This window comes from Hylaeus anthracinus, unplaced genomic scaffold (assembly GCF_026225885.1).
Source record: "Hylaeus anthracinus isolate JK02 unplaced genomic scaffold, UHH_iyHylAnth1.0_haploid 11982, whole genome shotgun sequence".
Taxonomy (NCBI): domain Eukaryota; kingdom Metazoa; phylum Arthropoda; class Insecta; order Hymenoptera; family Colletidae; genus Hylaeus; species Hylaeus anthracinus.
Window position 1 is genome coordinate 2,305,710 of NW_026534330.1, and position 22,162 is coordinate 2,327,871.

Genomic DNA, 22,162 nt, shown 5'->3' on the forward strand with positions numbered 1-22,162 from the left:
GACAAATTAAATTTCGTCTCCGCTCGATCGTGAAATCGTGTCGCTTTGTGACGCACCGATGGCCGCGAGTCCTTCCTTTTGTCTCGTAATTCCTGGAGAAGATGCAAGAATCGAACGACATCGGCGCTCTCCTTTGAACCCCTAACGCGTCGCACGAAAACGCCAAAATGCAATTTAACCTCGAGAAAATCTCAATTATGATCTCTTTGCGACGTGAAAGTGGTTTGATCGGTTCGAGGGGCGAATTCCTCGACGTCCCCCGAGGGTAAAAGTAAGGTACCGATCTGCAAAATTATTTTTCAATTTGGGACTTTCCATTCGGATAGTAGTAAGATCTACGTTTAATAAGCAAAGAAGGAAGCTTCCAGGAAGCGAACGCATTTCCTCAGCGACTCGGTATTACCCATGAAATTCTATACATATAGGCAGACGTTCTCCGAGGAAGCTCCGTTCGTCCATAAAGATCGCTATTAGAATACATTTCGGCCCATCGATAATCCTCAAGAGGAACCTTCCGAAACGTAGACCGGCTGAAAGGAAGTAGATAATCATCCGTCGTAACAACGAGAAAAAGATCACCGCCCTTCTCGAAATTCTGAGGGCGTTTAAGAAATATTTGACAGCAATTAGCTGTCGTCCGCCCCCAGCTTGCGTTGCGACACAGCGTCGTCTTCTTTTGGGCCATTATTTTTTCGATGTTGCGTAGAATTATACATCTAATAATGGATGATCCAGAGAAGTCAAACAAGAGCCTATCGGTTAAAAGAAAAGTACCTTTGCCAAGCGATAGGATAAAGACCAAAAACAAACATTTGATCAGTCCATCGGACTCCAGAGTCAACTGGAAAATTCTCTTTTCTTGTTTATCAGGGAAAATTTACGTAACGTTTGTCCAGTCTTCGATAAATAACTTTTTCTAAAAAAAAAGGGGGCGGAAGATCGACAAGCTCCGCGAGATGGAATAAGATCCAGGCGAATCGGTGTCGGATGATCGCGATCCGAGGGATACGCATTATCAAAGGTCTCGTAGCACGATCCAATATGGTTTTCATCCGGCAGGTACACGATCTCGACCCCACCCACCACCTTCTCCTGAACGAAAAATAAAAGCAGCAGAAGCGTACCAAGAAGGAAGAGGCGGAGAACATCGGATTTCGACCGATAAAGAACAACGAGAGAAAGAGAGCTCGAGAATAGAGAAGAAAAGGAGGTGGAACGTATTCACCGGAAGTCGTCCGTGCTCCCTGGGTGCCCTCGCGCGCGATACACACGTCACAATGCACAGGATGTGTACAAATAAGGGTATTTGTCTCGCAGGACGATTGTGGGGTGAAATATACGGTGACGTTAAACGGGCCGTAGTTGCATCCCTCGGATTCAGACGCGGGTTTGCCTGTGAAACGCGCTGATCCGCGCTCATGCTCGTTTGTGCCCGCTGGCAATAGAAAAAGGCCCACGAATAGAGGAGGGCCATTCATCTAGGCAGCGTTTAGGGGTGGCGCTCCGAGCGACAGGAACGGTTCCTTCAATGGCGAGTGACATTTTATTGTGCTGCGGGGCTTTTCTCACACCTGGACCGAGGCGATCTCTCGGCTTGACGCGCGACGTTGCGATGATTTTACTATTCTACCGACGCCGCTACTAGCTTCCATCGTGAAATTGCTTTTAATGGGATGCCGCCCGCTTTCTTCGTCGCCCAGCGGTCGCTTGGAAAACGGTTCCGTCGAGCCAGGGTTGGTTGGAAGGTCCTGGTTAAATGGGTGCACGATCCTGGCACAAATATCGCATGAAATTGGGGAATAATCGTTAAAAGCAGGAACCTGGAATGCCTCTCTAGGTTTAAAAATCCGTGGTGGACTGTTAGGCATTTATCAGGAATTAATTTAGCATTAAACCTATCGACGTTCATGCGTAACTATTTCTATCGCGATGAAACAAATGAAACTAGTCTGAAAGATATTTTTTTCAATAAAGTCAGTGTCTCAAGAAGTCACCTATTGGTTTTAGTTTGCTCTGCTATTGTTCCTGTTCGCACGATGCCGATCGATCCAGCTAGTTTGGGTGTGCAGGGACAATACAAAAATTTAATCTTACTGGATCGACAGAAGCGACCGGTTATTCTTACCCTCTCCGCGTCGCACGAATCAAATATTTATCGTCGATTACTGCTGCGGATGCGGAGCGACCCGTCATCCATGGTAAATATATCCGGCACGCGTCGCACGTGATTCCAGAAACTCATTTAAAGCTTTCACACCGCAACGGATCGGGGGAGAATCCCGAGGGAGTTCTCGTTCCTGGGTGAGCATTGCCGTTTTTGTATTCCTGTCCGTACAGAAAATTCGGTACACGTTTCGCCAACGACGGGAATCGATCGTCTCTTCGACCTGGGGGTGTTATTGTGTCGCGTAATGGAAACGTCAAAAAGTTTATGGGTCGCGTCGTTTCGATAAGATCGCGAAAAATGACTCGACACACCCAACCTTCGCCATGAATTCGGTATTCCGGCCGATAGGCACGTTAATACAGTCGAGTTTCCGTTATCGGGTCTCTCTTCATCCATTATTGACTTATCTCGAGCACTTTGTTACGGGGAGAACAAGACAAAACATTTCGGGTACATAAATTTTCCTGTAGTCGATCGATGAAGGACAGGAGTATCACGAAAGTATGTCGTATAACGTGTGAAGGGTGATTGATAAATGGTGCTCTCGCATATTAACAAGGAACGATACCTTCCAAGTTACGGTGTTTATCGAAGAGGAATAAAGCTCAACAGTTTTCAGCAGTTTTAGTTTAAAAAAAAAAAAAAAAAAAAAAAAAAACAGTTATCCTTACATAAAATTTTCATCTACGTAAGACTTCTGGTCCATCTGTGGTCGGGACTTACAATTCGTAGCCTCCTCGTAAAACCGCGATTACGTTTATAATCTTCATCTTGGGACCAGAGTAAAATTTCCAACAATATGTATTCCGTGCCACGAGTCCCCAAAGAAAAAGAACTCCAAAAAAAACCGAGGGCAGAATTCACGCAACGAGCGGACGTGAAACTATTATTCACCGCGGTTTCAACTATTATTCACGTATCTTCTCGTCGAACAAAAAGCCGGCTTTTCACGAAACTCGACGACAGGAGCGCGGATAAGATCAGAGGATCGTCGTTTGGAGCACGAATGTGCGTCTCCGTGGTTCCGATTCGAATTCTCCTCTCACCTTACGGGGATGAAACGTCGGTGGTCGTGTTCGACCTGGACGAACGCAATCTGACGGAAAATCGAGACTCGCGTAATCCTTCGAGTCGGGGATTATGGTCGATAAACAATGCTCACGGGGAACCACGACCGCGGGAATACACGGACGAATCGTGCCAGAGATGTTAGGCGGCGATAGTTGCTTGCTCGGAAAAGAAGGTCGGTCGTGGACCGTGAGGCGAAGGTGAGGAATGTTGGAAGAAACGGTCACGGATTTAGGATCCTACGAAAACACCTCGCACCTATGGCGTCGGGGAAAATCTCCAGAGGGATTTCGTTTTGGGGGTTGGACAGTTCGAGTCTCGAGCGTCCAGGACCACCTTCAAACAGAAAAGGACAATAGTGTCCTGTTAGCGCGAAAATGTTGGAAAACGTGGTTCCGTTTCCTGTGCAGGTGTAATGCGACGCTAAATTGTTTACTCGAGGCTTGGGTTGGTTTTTAGAAACTTCGTGGCTATAGAAAGCTGATGTAATTGTCTGCGATATTTTTATTGAATTGAAAAGACTTGCGAGCATTGGAGGACGTTGGGTTTAGGAAAACTGTTTATGGAAAAGGACAAGGTATGTACGTTCCCTTAGACCACCTTTTGTCGCAAAACGAATAACGAAAGAGTGATTCATTGGAAAAAGAAGCAAACATGTTTGATATCATCTGTGCCAGAAATGATTATGTACAGCGAAATGTACATTCTCGTTAAAAATTCCGTCCGCTGCCGTTAATAAATGAGAAAACTTAGTTCTCCAAACAGTTTTAAGCGCACACATCGTTCAAAGTTTACAGGGGAATCTCGAGGTGTGAACGCAGCTCGACGTGGATAAAGAACGTGGTGCATAACAAAAGGAGTTTGCAGATCGGATTGTCAAACGTCGGGGCTGCGCACCGTCGAACTCGAGGCTTATCTGTCCTGGAAAAATATTGAGCGTCGTTTCGCTCTGCTTGCACAGTCTTAATCCCTGCGTTCGACCGACGGACTGTTTTCCTCAAATATTATTCTAGCGCGTTTCTATTCTGCATTCGTCCCTGACGGGGTCCCCACTGCGTTTCCTAGTAATTATAGAAAATATTTTAATATCAGATCTCCTGCATGACGTTAACTTTGGTAAGATCTGAATATTTTGTTCATTGCTTCGGTAAACAAGGTATACAAACACTTTTCATTATATTCGAGCACCAAAATAATTTAATTCTTATCCAATGGTCCAGCACGCTCTATCTAACGCGTTGAAAGGTGAAATTTGAGAAGCACTGGCGTGTATCATAGGATGAAATTCTTCCAGGCGTTCACCTGAAATCGACAGCGCCAAGCTTCACCTAGTTTCCATCGTGGCGCGAAATTGCCATGAAAGCCTTAAAGGACACCTCGCACCTTTCCGTCTCACGATCCTCAGAAATTGTTCTGTCGGCTAACGCACGCGATAAAGCAGAAAATTTAGGCCGCCTCGTAGGCGCTTTGAAAAGCCAGTTTTCGCGTCAAATGCGACGGCGACAAATTTTCATTGTCAGGGAGCAGCATTAGTCCAGGTCTTTCTCCCGTGGCGCAGCATGCGAGACAGAAGAAAAAGAGGAGGACGAAGAAGAGATTCCTTCGAACGAGTCCCCCAGGAGGACAGGTGGTAACCAGAGGATCCCCGAATCGCTATTGAGCACTTAGCCTTCTACCTTACCTCTCCAGAGGCTAGGTATCCGCCAATATGTTACCCTGACAAATTCTCGAAACCGAAATTTATAACCTCCTGACTGTCGGTGCGTCGTATCTGACCGCTGGGACTCGGGTTGGCTTTATGGCTCTGCGGCCAAGACGCAAACTTCGGAGACAAAGTCATTTTTTTTTTCCTGATGTCTGTCCCCCGTCTTATTCCCGCATTTTGATCGCGTAATCAAATATTGCATCCTCGAAACCATCGTCAATTTACGATTATCGAACCTTCCTTTATCGCCAGTCTTTGCTGAGGGAGTCGCACAAATTTTCCAAAGCTCTTACACGGCCATTATAGGAGCGATCCTTCCGCGAATAGCTCCAAGTTAAAGCAACTAAAAGAAACTGTATGCATAGAAGACGAATGCAAACTTCCCTCTGCAAGACTTGCTCCGAGAACTCGGTCTCCCGTAGTGCAGTGTCTCTCAAATTTCATCTTCTCACGGATGCTTTCGTATATTAACGATTGAACGACGCAAATCTCGATACTCCCACGTCGAGTTTATGCTTGAATTCTTCGCTATTCGATGTATAGGATTTCACGAGTACCCACGTATCGATATGGTGAAGGGGTTTAAAAAATCAACGGGTACGTTCATCGACAACCAGTGCGCGTAAATCAATTCTTCACGCGTCCTTTCTGTCAAATTAACGACGTCACCCTTCCAGTCATTTTCGAAAGGCAGCCACTGTAAACCGAGCTCGCTATCCGAGCAATTAAGTCGGAAACGCCCTCGACCGACACCGGCGAAGTTTTTTTTTTTTTTACTCTCGCGGCCTTCGTAAATCACACGAAAGCCGACGTTGTCGCTCGGTTTTACGACCGCAGTAACTTCGAATACGGAATTTTCGGGGCTGATTTAAAAGCGGCAGAAGCGCGAGAACGGCGCCAGCGGCGCTTGCGGTGACCCCCTTGCCTCCTTGTAAATCAAAAGGCTTTTCCTTCGCAGCGATCTCAGAATTTTTCCAAACTTCTCCAGGAATAACAGCAACTGTCAGTTAAAAAACTGTAAGTTATACGAAATATAAAATGAAAATAGAACCGAAAACTGATTCTAGTTGAGTTTATGGACATTCATATTTCGAGAGTGCAATTTTCTCTTCAGATGTCGTATCGAAAGACGACGCTTGCGGTAACCCTGTCGTCCCCTTGTAAATCAAAAGACTTTTACCCTCGCAACGATCCCTCTGGGTTTGTTTACCAGGTATAGGCAACCCGACGAAGTCAGCATCCCGTCAAGGTTTTCCTCAATTTTCTCGTCAACGTGTCGGTAGCAATCACCTAATTTACCGCGGCTGCCTTTCGGTCGCGATGAAAATTGCGGTTCGACCGCTGGCTTCTTGCAGCCTCACCCCTGGGAAGAGGTCTTTGTTGCGAGTTCACCCCCCACGAGGCCTTCCAGACTCTCCACATTTAAACATTTTTGGGGTTTCCGGTAGTTGCCTCCTTCGACAGGCCTGTTGTAAATTTCGAACGAGAAAGTCGAAATACAGTCCAGGGAAGCCCCGATACTTGGAGGATCAAATCAATTGGAGGATTGCAAAGATCACATCTCTGATACGTTTTATTCGATTTTCGAAAAAATCATCAATGAAGATGCTACGAAAGTTTAACATTCGTTCGTTCGCTTGTCTCCTTTATAGAAATATTTTTTAGAGCTTTGGAGCGGAATAGCCTCTCGAGAGGAGATTTCGTTGGTCGAGTACGGTCCAGGAACCCGTTGATTACCGAGAAAAAAAAAATGGTGACCGTCGCTTAATACGGCGACCCGTCGATCCGGGCAATCAGGACGGTGATCCCGAGCGAGCGCAGTTTTTGCAGCTTTCGTGTGCTTTTTACGAGCTGCCTTAGCGAAACTCTCCTTTCGGCGGCAATTACCGACCACGAGGAACACACGCTTGCGGTTGTTCCATCCGCGACGCGAACGAAAACGACGACGGGGCCCTATTGAAAGGCGAACGAGCCGAACACGCGTGGAACCACGTGCATGCGAGATTATCGGACGATATTCTTTCTTCGTTCGGCCATTGTGTCCGACAAAAAGTGACCGCGGGAGCATGAGGTGCACCGGCTACGTGGCAAAAAAGAATTAATGCCGACGGAAGAGCGAAAAGGGTTTGAGTCTTGCCGACCATTTGCGTCGCGGTGCGTGGTTCTACTCGTGCATTCTGGTCGATGGTGGATACGAGTAGAATTCTTATCCGAAAGTTAGTATTCGCGATAGTTGCGGTCTCCCTGCCTGAAATCTAAAGTATTCGGGGATGTTCGGTAATAAATGGGACGCGAGAAGTCAATTTACTCACCTAGTGGCCGAGAAACACAGTTTAGCGTCGTAAAAGACTATCCCCACAGCCCCCCATCCTCGCAGTCGTCCCCTACAATTTCAAGCTAATTTCGAGCAAAAATCAGACGTTTGGTTCGTACCCTTGCAAGAGACTCATAAAGCCTCCCGCAGATTACCTATACCTAAAAAAGCTTTTCAATTAATCGATGAGAGAAAGTTTTTGTTAATCGATTCGAAGATTGTCGTAGCGTCACGAATGATGTCTGGTTCGCGTGGAATTAACGCGAACCGAGATCGTCGATCACGAGGAACCCGTTTCCAGCGACGAATGACGAGCGGCCCTAAGAATTCCTAGGGCGCGTCGAGCAGAGGATGGCGGCGATACGTGGCACATTAAGGATACGGTGGTTAAAGCGGCGAAAATTGGCTCGGCCTCGTCGCGATCATTATACTCTGTCTTATAACATTCATAATTCGTAAATAACAGCGTTGGGAGAGGGCTCTGTGGGGGCGCCATGGCTCCGCGGGCGTTTAGCATATTTTATATAGACGAAGAGCGAACGTCGAGGAACGAAAGAAGATAAAACGATCCTTAAATAGACCAGAGGATGGAAGACAGCTGCGTGGACCGAGATTCGATCGAACTTCTCATCCCTTTGCATTCTTAATATCTATTAAATTTGTTTAATGGCCTCTTTGCCATGGAATAACAAATGATGAAGCGCGAGGGGGAGATCCAAACAAAATTAAAAATCAATAACACCAAATGTATATCGATCAAGCAAGCTGGCGGTATTAATTCTAAAATAAATGAATAAATTATCGCGAGTAAAGTGTAGAGTAATATCTAAGATACTCTAAAGTCGTTTTTAGCCAAAATTTGTATCTATATAAGACAAGTATCCATAATAAAAACTACAAAGCGACAACGTTCAAGAGCGGACAACACCAACAGTGAGGTAATAATCAACTTAATACCGAATTTCGATTACCTTAATAACGACTCGTCTCGTTTCGGTAAGAAGACGCACGTCTACATCAAGGTTGCTCCCAGCGGACTGTCGCGAGAGCTGAAAAAGGAGAACCAGTCGCGTTTCGAGCTTGAAGGGTTAATTCGAAGGAGAACCGAGAAGTTGTTCCCCGGTGAGTGGCAGGACGCGAGCATTGCATTGAAATTCAAATTAAAATTATGAAATTATCCGGGGAAAAAGATGAGGCGGACGGAGCTTGGGCCAATTTTCGGGCAATTTCGTGGTGGGCTAACCGCCCCCTCTCCCCTCCCGTCTCCCATTTTTCGGTCGGGACTCAGATCCTGTAGAAAATAATGGCCAGCGCCGCCGGCGACCATATGGTCGCGTGGTAGAGAATGGGCCCGACGAAAACGAAGAGGGGCCCGAATGGCGAAAATTCACGGCCACTTTGACCTACACCGACGCTTCTGCTCTCTTCCGGATGATAGATCGCCGACGATCCAGGCGTCTTTTCAAATCTCGCCAGTCCTGGAAACGCGTCCACTGCGCGGGGTGCCTGAACGTTCGACGTCTGGTGTTCTGGTTTTCTTCAATTTCTTGGTCAATAAGGAAACTCGAAGCTCGTGACATTTGAGACGTAAGTAACCGAAGTTAGATTTCAGTTGTTAGAATATGGGTTCTCTTGAAATAACAGGTATCTTGGGTAAAACTACGAAATAACACTGCCGTGACTCGGATATTGCTTATCTAAAAATGTATTCGTCATCTGCGAACAGAATGTTAACAGTTCGTCGATAATGCAAATATACCCTTACCCGTATAATACCCCAAGTTTGCCATTTGTCACGGCGATTTCTTTTCTTCTCCGAAACATTGTCGTCTCATCGCGGATTGCTGACCCACTGCATCATTGAAAATTCCTCCTTTCATCGACGAGGATACTTTTCTCGCGTGAAAGCGCGGTATACCTGAAAAACTATCCATCATTCGTTGTAATAGTTTCGGAGCGTCCATCGCCCTCTCCACGAGCAGCTAATCGATCACGCGGAGCGAGAGCTTCGAAGGGAGACTGCAGCCAAAGTTTCACAATTGTCGGAGTAGGTTGTACCAAGTAGTAGGTTCGTTTAATGCGCTAAGCTAAAACGCGACCGGTTTGCTCCGGTTTCGTCGATCGGCGGGACACGCGGATAATCGTATCGAGTCACGTCAACTATTAATTACAGACCGTGAAACGAGCGTATATCCGATTCCCGTGACGAACACGAGAAATCGTCGTTTGCTCGTTTTCCAACATTCTCCGTTCGCTTATTCGACAACGCTAACGAGCTTTTGCACGAAGCGTTCAATTTCCTTATCTTCGAGCCCTTAGACGGAGATATCGGCTAATGAGGCGGGCCTTGTTCTAGACGTACGACGCAACAATAATAATTAATCGACACGCAAAAGCTTTCAGAAGACTAAGGGTAGAACAATGGACTCCATTTTAGTTGCGTTTCCTAGAAACTCTCGCGTGACAGGCTGCAAGGTATAGGTATCGATGGCCAATCATGTTTCAGTAGTCCTCTTGGAAAACCTTCTCAAGACAGTAATATATCTCTTTATTACATGAATTTTATTTCACCCTTCGGAATAGAATTCTATTCTACCCTTGGCCCTAATCAAAGTGGAGCTCGGTTCCCGCTCGAGTCCATCGCTGCGCTCGACCAGCCTTCGTCTCCACCTCCGCAACATTTTCGGCAGACAGTGCCGCGCCTTCGAGGCGTATTTTTTCCTCGAGATAAGTTTGGTCCCGCGTGCCATATGTCGACGATCTCGAAAAGCGTTTTCCGATTTTCGGCTCGGTGGACAGATGGCCACGCGTTCTCCACGAGGACCTGGAAGTCCTCCGAATTTCCTGCAGCTGATGCCCCAGCGAACGAAGCGATAGGAAAATGAACGATGGTCCCTCGACTTTGGAGTATCTGTCGGGGGTCCGAGAGGAGATGCTCTTCGCCGAAGTGGCAGCATGCGACAATTCTGTCGGTTCAAAGTAGCGATTATGGGCCATTAAAGCAATCACGGTGTGGCTAATGTCGAGAAAGATGTCTTTTTTTTCGGAATAGCACGATCGAACTCGAAGATTTTCTTCCTCCTTCTCGGAGAATCCTATTTTATTGCGAACGTTTATGGTCGTTTTAGGGTCTGTCGGGCGTTGAAGTCGGCAAGACAGAGGAAAGAAAACAAACGGTGTTCCCTGTAATGATTTTCAGGATTCTTTCGAACGGCTTTTGTTATCCCTGACAAACAATGCTGTATTCTTAACGCTGTGGATCGGACCTGTCAGGTTTCCAGCAGAAATTGTAGACTCTGGTGTACTTAACGAATTAGGATTGCGAACGAACAGAGAAGATTCTTCGCCTAGAGCTCTTTCCTTTGCCTTCTGTCTCGAGCTCTGTGGCGCACCTAAAGAGTCAACGAAACGACCATGGTTTATGAATTTTCTATAGAAAAATCCAAGATGTTATTTACTGAAATTCCTACTCATTAGAATCTATATTGAATGTAAACGTGTAAAGTTCAAGACAGCTGTCAGACATTTCGCAGAGTTCCAGAGTGGAAGATCCCGTAATGGAGCACACTTTTACGCTCGACTGTTTATAATACCCATATATCGTTCGTATAATGACAAAAATAATGGCGATTAATTAGCCAGTACATCAGCGATACCTTGTTATTCCGAACATACATGGGCGAATCGTAAAACTCAACGGAATCCATAAATTTCGTGAAACTGCGGCGACGAAACGGACTCCTGCTAACGAGACAACGTTTATTGTAAATCAAAAAGATAATTACGTTAAGAGTCGCTAAGCCGGTTCATTAGGTCGCGAAATATCTTGTCGCGTTCTTTTTTACACATCCGTTCCATCCCTACGGTCTAAAAAAGGCGATCCCCAAGGCTATCGACTCGAGGGACAGAGGAGGAGAGGCCGGCATAGAAAACAATTTGGACCTTGGATTTGAGTTCGCCGCCTTAATTAGTTCCACAGAGGAGATTACCAATCAACAATTTGGGAATTACGACACGCTGCGATTCCCAAATTGCCCTTCGATCCCCTCTATTTAAGGGTAATTGGTTCGTCTCTCGCTAACTATTATAGAAATAGCAAAGGCATAATAGGGGCGAGCCACTTTCGGGATAAATTATTTGTAATAAGGCGCAAAGGACAGAAATCTCGATTAAAAGGGTATTGGTATCCTCCGAGCAGCAACCAAAACAGCCATTCGCGAGAAAAGGTAATGGTATAATAAAATTACTGAGGCCTGAGCGACCACGAAAACTTCGAAGTACATACGAAGAAAGCGGCGCAGGGACTGTGAAGGGTGGCCCCGAGGTTCGATACGGGCTTGATGCAATTTCTGAGCTTGTGTGCGAGTCGAAGAGATTTTTTTTTGTTCACCTCTTGAACCGATCTCGGAACCACGAGACCCAAATGAAACTGTTAAATCTATTACGCGTTCGAAGCTCGATCGTGATCACGGTCCCGAGGAAAAAGGTTCGCGATGAAAGGTGAAGGAAGAAAGGAGAATAAAGGAAGATAAAAATGATCGCTGAAGGGGAGTGCAAGGGAGAGAGGGTTTCGTAGGTTCGGTGGGCCAGGTCGCAGGTAGGCAGCGGACCCTCAAATCGCTCAAAAAAATGAGGGACCGTGCGGTATACTTTTAGAGCCGTCGCGTAACGTCCTCTTGGATTCAGATAGCCGTTCACGGTATCCTCTCGGACTATGGTTGGGCCCAGCTCGACAAGAAAAGGATTCGTGGATGGAAATCGCGATTACGTTGTGTCTGACCGATCCCAGCGATTCAAGAACGGGTCGTCAGCTTGGTTTCGTAATAAAATTCTAATAATTGTGCTGTCGACGAGCTTTACCAACTTTAACCCTCAGGCTCTGAGACCTCTTTGGTATATACAGAAAGTATAACTCTGAATAGAATGAGGGGAAATTTGATTACAAAAAAATGTTGACAAAGTAAGACTTTAGAATTTGAACTCGCCATGTATTTACCAAGGACTTTTGTACGGTTGCTCCTAAATATTCGGTATCAGTCCGTGTTGTCCGGCGATAAACAGCTGGAACCAGGCGATTATACACGAAATCGCTTTTCTCATCCTCTCAGGACACCGAACAGCTTATCCACGGTAATCCCAAAGAGGTAAACGAAGCATGGACGAAGAATCACAGGCTCAGTTTGTTCGCAACGATGAGTTCCAGATAAGGTTAATCCTGATTAAGCGAGCGTCGGCTGGAACAACGCGGAGGAATCCTGGACTCTGTCTAGTTCCTGGATAAGAGGGAATACCCTGAAAGTCGCGAACGCGTTTCAAGGATGCAGGCTTCCAGTCGACGTTTACAATCTTAATTGAATCAGACGCCTGTTCGGGGAACTTCGCGAAAAGCTTGTAAGAGGATTGGGAGAGATTATCGGGGATGTCGCGTGGAAGAAACGAAGAGTGTATCATTGGCAGGCAAGCAGGACGAGTGTCTCGTTCTGCTCGAATAAATCGTAATCATTTTTTAGGAGTAATCGCGATTCAATAGGAGATTCCAAGAATAGCTTTTAATTTATGAAACTCAAACAAAGTTTGGTCTCGTAGTCTACGTATTTGTCAGTGAGAAAATAAAGCTACCGACTGAATTTTCATCCCTCTTGAAATAAATAAGGCGAGTTTGAACTCACGAATGCTAAGTGGATCGCAGACCGTTTCACTTTACGCGCGTTGCATCGTGAAACGGAGCACGTTCTACGATAATAGATGCAAGGTCAGGCGAAGACGTCCACGACGGTAAACCTAGGTGGAACGAGCAAGAATAATAAAGCAGAAGGGAAGCGTCTTCGTGGAAGTTCCTTATCTTAGGGACGTTCATCTTCCACCCCGGAGCGGAGCCAGCGAAACAAAGACGCTTAATATGTCTGAACACGTTATCGGAATATTAATATCCTTCCCTCGGGTCGCGGTTCCCTCGGCGAAGGAACACCCTGGTGACAATCGATCGTCGGAGGTGGAAACGTGGAACGAGAAAAATCGGCGTGCCCGCTTTGGATGTAAGGGGACACTTCCTGATGCTCCTCCGCGATAATTCTTCCCGACGTCGTCGCTTACAGACGTCTCCCGAGCTAGAGACAGGAGTCTTCAAATTTCAGAGTTTGTTTCACCACTTACGTCCGCCGTGTCCTGTTTTATTTTGTGTCTAGAATCTGAGCTGTTTTGATCTGACCCGGGGTGGTTGTGCATTATTCAAACTCGAAAGCTACTCGATTAATTTACTTTCCTCGTCCTTTTCAGTCTGGCGCTTATCATCTCTTCGAACGGCTGCCTCGTAGAGCCACCTAGAGGTATACGAATTTTAATAAAAATATCATTTTCACATTGAAGTATAATAGACTCTTTTTCAAATCCCTGTCAAAATAAAATCTCAGTATCATCTAAAAAGGTATTTCATGGATCTGTCGATCCCTGGGCAACGTGGAATAGCTAAAGGTTCGATCGCCGCAAGCTTCAGTCCACTTTTAGGCTGAAATCCGCGTAACCGTGACATGTTTCTTCTTTTACTAGCGTTGAAAAGGTGAAGTCATGCACCTCGATCAGCCATTGGAGCTTAGACGGTCGGCAGCGTGGCATCTGTGTCAAAGAAAATTCATTGGCCCCCGTAAAGGGCTTTTTAAGGACTCGCGGCGTGCACGACCCTTCGCTTTAATGTTGATTTTTTGACTTAACGCGAGCGTGTTCGACCTGGCTACCGTTCTTTGCATCCCGACGAAGAATTCCAGCCAGCTGCACGTGTGTCAACATCTTTCATCGGTCGCATCGCGATACACGTGATAAATTATTTATAAACAGGACCGCGGGAAACGTATCTGAGCGGGACTTGGCGTGTTTACTATCCTTACAAAAGGCCGTGTTTGCTCTTCCTGTCCTTTGCGAGAATTCGGAAGAAAGACACGGGAGATTTCGAGTTCAATGTTGTTCCCACTGTTTAAGTTCAAGCTTCGATTCTTTATGATTAATAAATACGAAAGCATCCGTACTCCAGCTGTTCCTCTACACGGTGTTCTCTGGAATATATCTAGAAAAAGAAAATGCACCTGTCACAAGTTTCCAACAACGGTTCGCTAGGTTCCTACGCACCTCGACGAGACACGAGTACTTCATTCTCCGGTCTATTATCTTAAGGGGATTACAGACGATAATTGTGCATCACGAAGCGTTTCCTCGCTACCCAAGGATCCAGGACACACTTTTGCTTAACGATCTTCTTCGAGAGCGTGGCGTCGAAGAGCCTCTTCGCTCTTCTCGAAGTACTCGAGTGTCTATCCATGCTCCTTTCCGTTTCCTAAGAGCACGCAGAGGCTGCACAGTCATTTGGTCGAGCATCCTACGTGATTCGTCAGCCAACCATGCGACGCGATAATGCGTAGTGACGGCTGCTGAACCCAATGAGGATGCAACGTATGGTTGTTCCCGTAGTTCCAACGATGGTTCCCGTTTTCTGTTTCGACGCGAGTGACTTCGATGGATGCGACGAGACTGCGGTAGGGCCTTCTTCGTCAACGATTGAGAAGTTGGCGATGACATCTTCAACCGCAAAGATGAACATTTCATTCGAGTATCAATGGAGCAACAGGTATATTTCGAATCATGATACTAGCTACTCGAACGTGATCACTTTTTAATTTAGACAAAATATTAAGTCACATTCATCGAATCGTATAAAATTAGATTATTTCAACTTAGAATCTAGACACTTTGAACAAAACAGCGAATGTAATCTGTTCTTACTGTCTGGCAAGTGTTTAACAAATAGCACGTGGATATCGTTTACTTTGCAGTAACAATTCCGTTGTAAGTTTCGCCAGCAAAACATATATTTAGTAGTTCATATTTAGGTAACGAAGTCTTCCGTTATTCTCTAATCAGTACTTTTCTAAGCAATTTAAGTTAACAAGCCGTCGAGGACTCTGTACATGTAACATTCATTCCAACATACTCGAACACTAATTTTCTAGTTTATCGATAACGATATTTCGTCCATGAGTCTTGCCTCACACGTGACGCCATTAATACGTTGGCTATCACCATTTATTTAACGCGGGCTTTTACGTAACACTGAGCTGTAGTTCGTACTTGATTTGTTTAAATTTAAAATCAGAGGTCTACGATTACTCGACAGGTAATTACTACATTACAGCACCAGGAAGCTTACACCGATTAAAGCCATCGATATTGCCAAATGGTCAGCCGCTTGCGAGAGCAAAACAGTTTGTCAACTAATTGTTTTCGGTACTCGAGATTCCCTTGCGACAGGTTCCACTCGGATCGAAATTTGAGGATCTCTCGACGCACGCACGACATAGTCTCTCATGGTCCAACGCGTATGACCGGGTTAATTCTCGGTGACAGCGGTTAATTGGATATTCGGAACGACGCCGAACTTTGAGGCGAAATCCAGCGCGGTCAGGGACGACGGTTGCCTGCTGGTCTCCTCGTTGTTATTCGTCGAGTTCGCTTGTTGTTCCGTGGTCTTGTCTTTGGGGCGATCTGTCGCCTCGACCGACGTGTTCTCCTCCCTTTTCAGGTCCACGTAATAAACGTACCTCGCCGCGTAGCAGAGCAGCAGCATCTCGATTATCATCAGGGCATCGTAGGTAACTGAAATCGGACGAGGGAAAGTTGACGGTGCTTGTTCTTTTTATCTTAATGGTTATGGAAACGCCCTGGACCTCGACTCGAATAGCAAACCAGAAGAGGCAGATCGTGGCAGATAACCTTTTTTACAAGGACGTGCTTTTCGAGATATCAAGGTCACGGTTTGAAAGGAACCCTTTGAATTATAAATCACAATGTAATTACTTTGCAATTCTGTCCAAATCTGAGTTAACGTTTACATACGCATGGTTATCGTTTATTACGAAGGTTCCAGGACGTTCTTCTGTTATTATGCTTTCTCGAGCCGTGAAAAAGGAGGAGGGCTTACTGTTCGCGTAGACTTGCGGCGTAATTGGTGGATTGCACGGAAACAGGCCCGTCTGCGGCAGACTCTTCACAAGGAACGCCTGCAGCTTCGAGAATAGCAACACCATCTGAGTTACCGTGGTCTTGAGATGGAGTTTGTCCTCTACAAAAATGACCGCGAGTCAGAAGCGTATTGTTCTATTCCATGGACTGATAATTCATTTCCAAATCTATTAATTACTAGCTGCGCCCCGCGGTTTCACCCGCGTGGATTACATACAAACGAACAAACTTTATCTCTTTGTAATATTAGTATAAATATAAACTAACGCCACGGGGGCGAGAGACAATGGGGGTTTTCCAAGACCTTGGGAATTGCTTCCTGTTGCGGGTTACTTGTGTGGTCCCACGTGGGGTAATCGGCAGCGTTTAGGCGATGGGACTCGCATCCGTTTCCTTCTCGGTGTTTCTCAATTTACGAGGCTATTCTATCCCACTACTTTCAAACAATCTATTTTTTTTTCAAACATTTTCTCTACCTACCGAATTACAGAAAAGAATTCTTTATGGATTAAAAAAAAAAAAAAAAAAAAAAAATCCAAAAGAATATCAGAAAATCGACGCTTTAGATGGAATCCTTTAATTGCACGACTTTTTTAAAAAAATGTATACATGGTACACGAGTTTCAAACGCGCTAGACGGGATGGCCAGCGAAGACTAGAGGCTACAGTGAAGGGAAACCCTCGTAACGCAGAAAATTGCTTTGCGGTCGCGTGTTTCGAATAATTTCGGTACGGCGGAGGGCAGATAGCAGGAACAGATTATACGGGCAAATCCTTCCTCTTAATTAAGCATACACGATTTTTACCTGGAGCGACTTCCTGCAGACTCTTCACCGTAATGGTCAGTCCGTATATTCCGAGAAGTATACTAACCACTGAAGCGACTTGAAGGTACAAACCCCACTGCCTCAGGACGCTGGGATCCCAGATGGATATAAACAGAAACGTGCAGCATACCAAGCTCTGAAATCGATCGAAACTATCAACGTTAACCTTTGAACTCGTTACTGGAAAGTTCAAAGCCGGTGGTTCCAGATTGAATTTAATATTGGGTAAACAGAACAGAACATCATCGATACTGCGTAAACAAAGGACGTTTTCTCGCGGGATGGTCTTTCCTTGAGTTTACAGCGAAAAATAGTTTCTACCGAGGAAAGTAATTCCGTTCCGAGAGTAGCAGGGTTCCGAGAAGCGAAAGTGGAAAAGAAGAAATAACCTGGATAATGGGAAGTTGCAGGACTGCCAGCCTAAGCGAGGACAAACTGGCGTCGGTCATTTTAAGATTTGGAAAGGACAGACAGGGCCAGCAGCAACAGGGGCTGACTTTCAGCATTAATGGCGGCGGTTTCGTGACCCTTTTGAAGCCGATGTGGATGAGCAGCAGATAAAGTCGATAGAGGGATATCGTTAGGTAGATTTGGATGATCGCCTCGGACAGCAACTGGGCCCTGGAAATCATTAAAAGAATCGGCAATTTGGCGGTGATCTCTTTGAACATTGACAGAGATCGTACACGTGATCAAAACATAATCAAAGATCAGAAAATGGAGAAGAATACATAGATACATAGATACATCGTTTACTAGTCTTTTACTATTATTTTCATTTATGTATAAGTTGCTTTGAGAATCCAATTAAATTTGAGATTTTGACAACGGAGCGTTTGAAACCCATTAGAAACGCCAATGGACCCACGATGGGATTTTCGTGTCTACTGTCTCACCGTCATCCCACTTATCAGAGGGTCCGATCAAAAATTTGGAACATCGGGCACAGGTGTGACACGACCCAAAACTCGTGATTATTAAGAGAAATCAAAATCATTAGTCGCGCTGGGTCAAGTTTCTTCGCGTGTTTTCAGAGTCGTTAAAAACTGTCGCAAAGGGACTGGTCTTTTGTCTCTAGCTGACACTCGATCGCGTTTCCGCCATTTCCACGGTCTCCTAAGTGGATTTTCTGGTACGTTTTACCACCGATTCCAGTTCGAATCTCGTTACCGTCTCAACGAGGAGTGGATGGGTCGATCTCTTATCGCTTTTTGTCTGCTCTGCAACACTTACCTTCAAGCTTAATCACGTAGCGTTGCGTAATATCTTCTAGAAGAACCTTGAGATTTTATTTACCGTGATCGTTCGAAAAACTTAGAGAACGTTTCAACCAGTGATCTACATCGTGGGAAACTAATCTATGCTTAATCGCACGGCGAGCAGAATTTCGTGATTCTCGTATTCGGTTTGTTTTATGATCGACGTGGCACGATTAGTTACCTTGGTATCCCTATGGCTGTGAGGCTGCAAACGCTGGCGACTGGATAGACCGCGAAGATCATTATGACGTTGATCTTGTAAAACTTTGATTCTTTTTGGTACAAGATATTGTGGCAAGCGTCCATGGCGAAGTATAAAGTCAGAGTCGAGATGATCGCTCCTGAACTCAATAAACCCACGCTAAAAGCGCCTAATTCTAAAATAGAAATAATTAAATCATAATTATACGATTACACGACGTTAAAGCATCTGCTGTATACAAATTAAGAAGTATTTGGAGAGGGAAAGATTGAGATTATTTAGCGGTGTGTTGAAATCAGTTTTTATTCAAAGTACTGGATAACATTTTACCTGAACAGTTCGCTATCATTAAACTCACGCGATAGACAAAATTGTGCACAATATTTGAGAAAGCGACTGTTAAATCCTGCGTTACGTAAGCTCTGAAAATCTACATCTTTTTGAAGTCAGGAATGCTAATAATTGATCTAAAATTAATTCCTCTATAAAAACAGTGCACGTAACTCCAATATTTTGTAATATTTCTCGAAGAAGAACACAATGTACATGTTCTTATAATTGTGATACAATGCGCAGAGATAATATCTTCTCGTAAGTGTTTACTAATTGAAGTTACACAGAGATAAGAAGGAAATCATTTCTGCGGAAGTTGTCTTAGATGTATTTAACCGCGACTGTTTGCTTGTTTGGATAGTGATAATAGTTGCGAGTATAAAGTTGAACGTCCTGAAGACTCGATAATATATCCCTGTACGTAGAATTTCTTTTTTTTTTTAGGAACACACGAAGAAGAATTGAAATTGCGACCTACTTTACGGATAATCGCCACAGTTTGTTCGTTTTTCAATATCAGGTTGTTTATTTACATTGTGAAACCGCTACTTTGACGGGGTTCTTGCGTCACGTTATGAAACCCCAGGTTAGAGAAACGCGGTGCAACAAACCGTACGACTCTTTATCTTCCACGAATGATATTTCCAGAATGCATAAATGCGTCGAATGCTATTTTTAAGCGATAACGAAATTGCGGCATTTAATTCCCAAACTTGCGAGGATCAAGAGTAGTTTGAAATTTAATTATTCCTAACAAAATCAGGCAGTTCTCGCCGCTATAACTGTACGTAATAGCCTAAGGCTAGCCTCCAAAACGCCAGCTACGTTCATTCACACTGAGATTCCAAACTTGAATACCGTTTTAAATACCTTTGTCGTCTAGTTCAACTCGATATAGTTTTAAATTAAACAGGCTACCTTTGGGTTTCCTATTTTTAAAAATTTAAATGCCTAAAGAATTTATTCGTTACGTAAAAGAGAACCCGCGCCACTCACCAATGTAGAGTACATTTTATTTTAAACGAATGTTTTCAAATCGACACTCGCGGAAGCGGAGAAAAAATTAATACAGCATAATTGCTGCGACTGCGAGAAAGACGTTAATTACTTTATGCATTCGCATCTTCGATGCATTTGCCTTCGCGCGTTATTCCGACGCCCAGTTCTTGTTGCAGAGAAGATTACCTCGTCCAACTTTCTTCGAGGACAAAATTCACCCTTGTGAAATATTCATTCCCGTGAATTGATTCCCTTCAACGCTGGCAAATTTATGCGCGGCGAGAAGCGGCTCCGCTTGTACTGTTATAAAGTTTCGGCTAAACGCGTTATGAAAAAGGAACAAGCGTATAATTCGACGATTTAAATCAGTCGACGCCACCCGATTATATTCATTTATTCTATGTTAGCGGTACTTTTTACTCTCATCTCGGGTGAAAGCCCGCGCTACCGCCGTTCAAGCTTATCCTTAATGCAAATTCGAAACCAGCATCGATCGTTGCCTCCGTGACTATCACGAAAATATTACTTAAACATTTGCGACAAATAAGTCGATTGATCGATCTATGAGTTTTATTGTTATCATTGAAATTTCATACGTTTTAAAATGTTTAGTTTCGAGTGCTGCCTAATTTTCAGAAGTCTCCTTCTACGTCAGCGAAAAGTCTGGGAAGAGCGTGATTATTACTTTCGAGTTACGCAAGTGTTTCCAAGGAAGTTTAGCGCGTTTTACATGAAATACACAGAATGTAAGCATAACGAGCTCGGAGCAAGACTTTCACCTATGCGATCGCGACTGCGCATGCTCCGTAAATCGTAGCAGTGGCGAATTCAGGCTTATCGGGGCCTGAAGATCGTTACGAGGGGTCCTTTATTACTTGAAATGTTTCATATTTGAAGTATGGTATCGAAAGGCAACGAATTATAGCTGTTGTCTGTATAGATATCCACAACTTAACAATTTCTTAAAGACGTTAATAGAACTGTATGGACACACTGGTGTCCCAGAATGTTTGACCATTCACTTTCTATTTGCTACAACGTTCTCTAGCTCTAAACATGATTCGTTCAATGTAAAACAAACCTCACCGAGAAATCAAAAAGGCAACGGCAATTACATATACGACTACATCTTTAAAATTGATTGGAGAAGGGACGAATCACTTGATCAACATAGTCTTAATCCAGTTTTAAAAAACCACCACTAATAATTGTATAAAAATTCAATAACACGCTACTCCTAAAAGGAGTCCAAACACGCAAGGGTCGAATCGACTCGTTGGATACTTTCAGCATCGAGAATGAAGAAACTTCATTTATAAACTCTTGTTAAAAATGAAACGAGACTCACTTTCTATGCTCTCGATCGCAGAGGGGATATAATGGTGGTCGCAGGTGAGGTTCCTGAAGGAATTCTCCAAAGTCTCGATCTGGCTCGTCATCTTGGACGCGATGGAGCCCTGAGGAAGTCGAAACGTCCTTTCTTTCACCTATCGATTTCTGTTCAGCTGGGTTACGCGAGCTGGGGACGCGAACTCGCGGTCTCGAGCGTTTTAAAAACGACGAGAGAGCCGAGGTCCTCTGCTTGGCGAACAGTGAGAGTGAGTCCCCACTTTTACCACTGCGCTGGATTACGGTGTTGTAACGGATCGACAGAAAAATCAATATTGCCGTGATTAGCCCTGGTATCACTGCTACATCTGTGCCCCCCCTTCTCCTGACACCACGCGGGAATGATATTTGAAGTTTTTCTCCCTTCGACGAATCCGATAAAAATCTAAGCTACCACGTAAAAAGTAACGTCCACGCGCGGCACGCTTTATACAGAAGAATGCTGATATCAGGAGTTCTCGTTTGGATTGCGTGTGTCGTTGTTTGCATAGGTGAAAGTTTTTGCTGAAACGAGAACAGCCATTCGATACAAGCACAATGCAGTTCGATGGAATTCTTTGGTAGACATTGATACGTGGTTGAAGGATTCCAGGGAGCAGTGAAAAGTGTGTAAATTATTTATTCCTGTATTTATACGTGATCTTGTTACTTTAGATTTTGGATTATCACGACGAACATTGTTAGCGTGTTCATTCACACGTTAATCTTTCGAATGGGTTGTTGTTTAGTGAAATTTCGTGCCAGGATTAAAAGGGAATAATGTTTGAAACTATACAAACAAGTTATTAACAATTATTTACATTGGTTATATATTTAGAACCGAATTTTAATTCATTTTCAAATAAACGCGCGTTTATGGGGCAAGAAGAAGTATCGCCATCTCGCGGTGAGAA

General features: G+C 44.6%; 1 protein-coding gene across 2 annotated transcripts; it reads right to left on the bottom strand.

Annotated features, from left to right (window-relative positions):
• Nucleotides 1-12,622: 12,622 nt before the first annotated feature.
• On the bottom strand, nt 12,623-21,920 carry LOC128886336 (organic solute transporter subunit alpha-like). 2 transcript variants are annotated; one of them, XR_008459797.1, is made up of 7 exons: nt 21,229-21,920; nt 18,528-18,723; nt 17,477-17,708; nt 17,067-17,223; nt 16,220-16,360; nt 14,374-15,894; nt 12,623-14,311 (listed from the first exon to the last, which is right to left on the bottom strand). XR_008459797.1 is itself a non-coding variant. In XM_054141082.1 (6 exons), the coding sequence occupies exons 1-6, from the start codon at nt 21,317-21,319 to the stop codon at nt 15,629-15,631; spliced, it is 1,083 nt and encodes a 360-aa protein (XP_053997057.1). In that variant the 5' UTR covers nt 21,320-21,920; the 3' UTR covers nt 12,623-15,628. The 2 variants fall into 2 exon arrangements, 1 of the variants encoding a protein (XP_053997057.1); XM_054141082.1 differs by having other exon boundaries at nt 12,623-15,894.
• Nucleotides 21,921-22,162: the final 242 nt, after the last annotated feature.

Bases quoted from the DNA above. Each gene is read 5' to 3' on its own strand.
- LOC128886336 (XM_054141082.1), bottom strand. From the start codon at position 21,319: ATGACGAGCCAGATCGAGACTTTGGAGAATTCCTTCAGGAACCTCACC. The intron at 16,361-17,066 runs GTAAAAATCGTG...TCATTTTTGTAG, and splicing joins TCTGCAGGAAGTCGCTCCAG to AGGACAAACTCCATCTCAAG. The intron at 15,895-16,219 runs GTAAGCCCTCCT...GTCCGATTTCAG, and splicing joins GCCGCAAGTCTACGCGAACA to TTACCTACGATGCCCTGATG.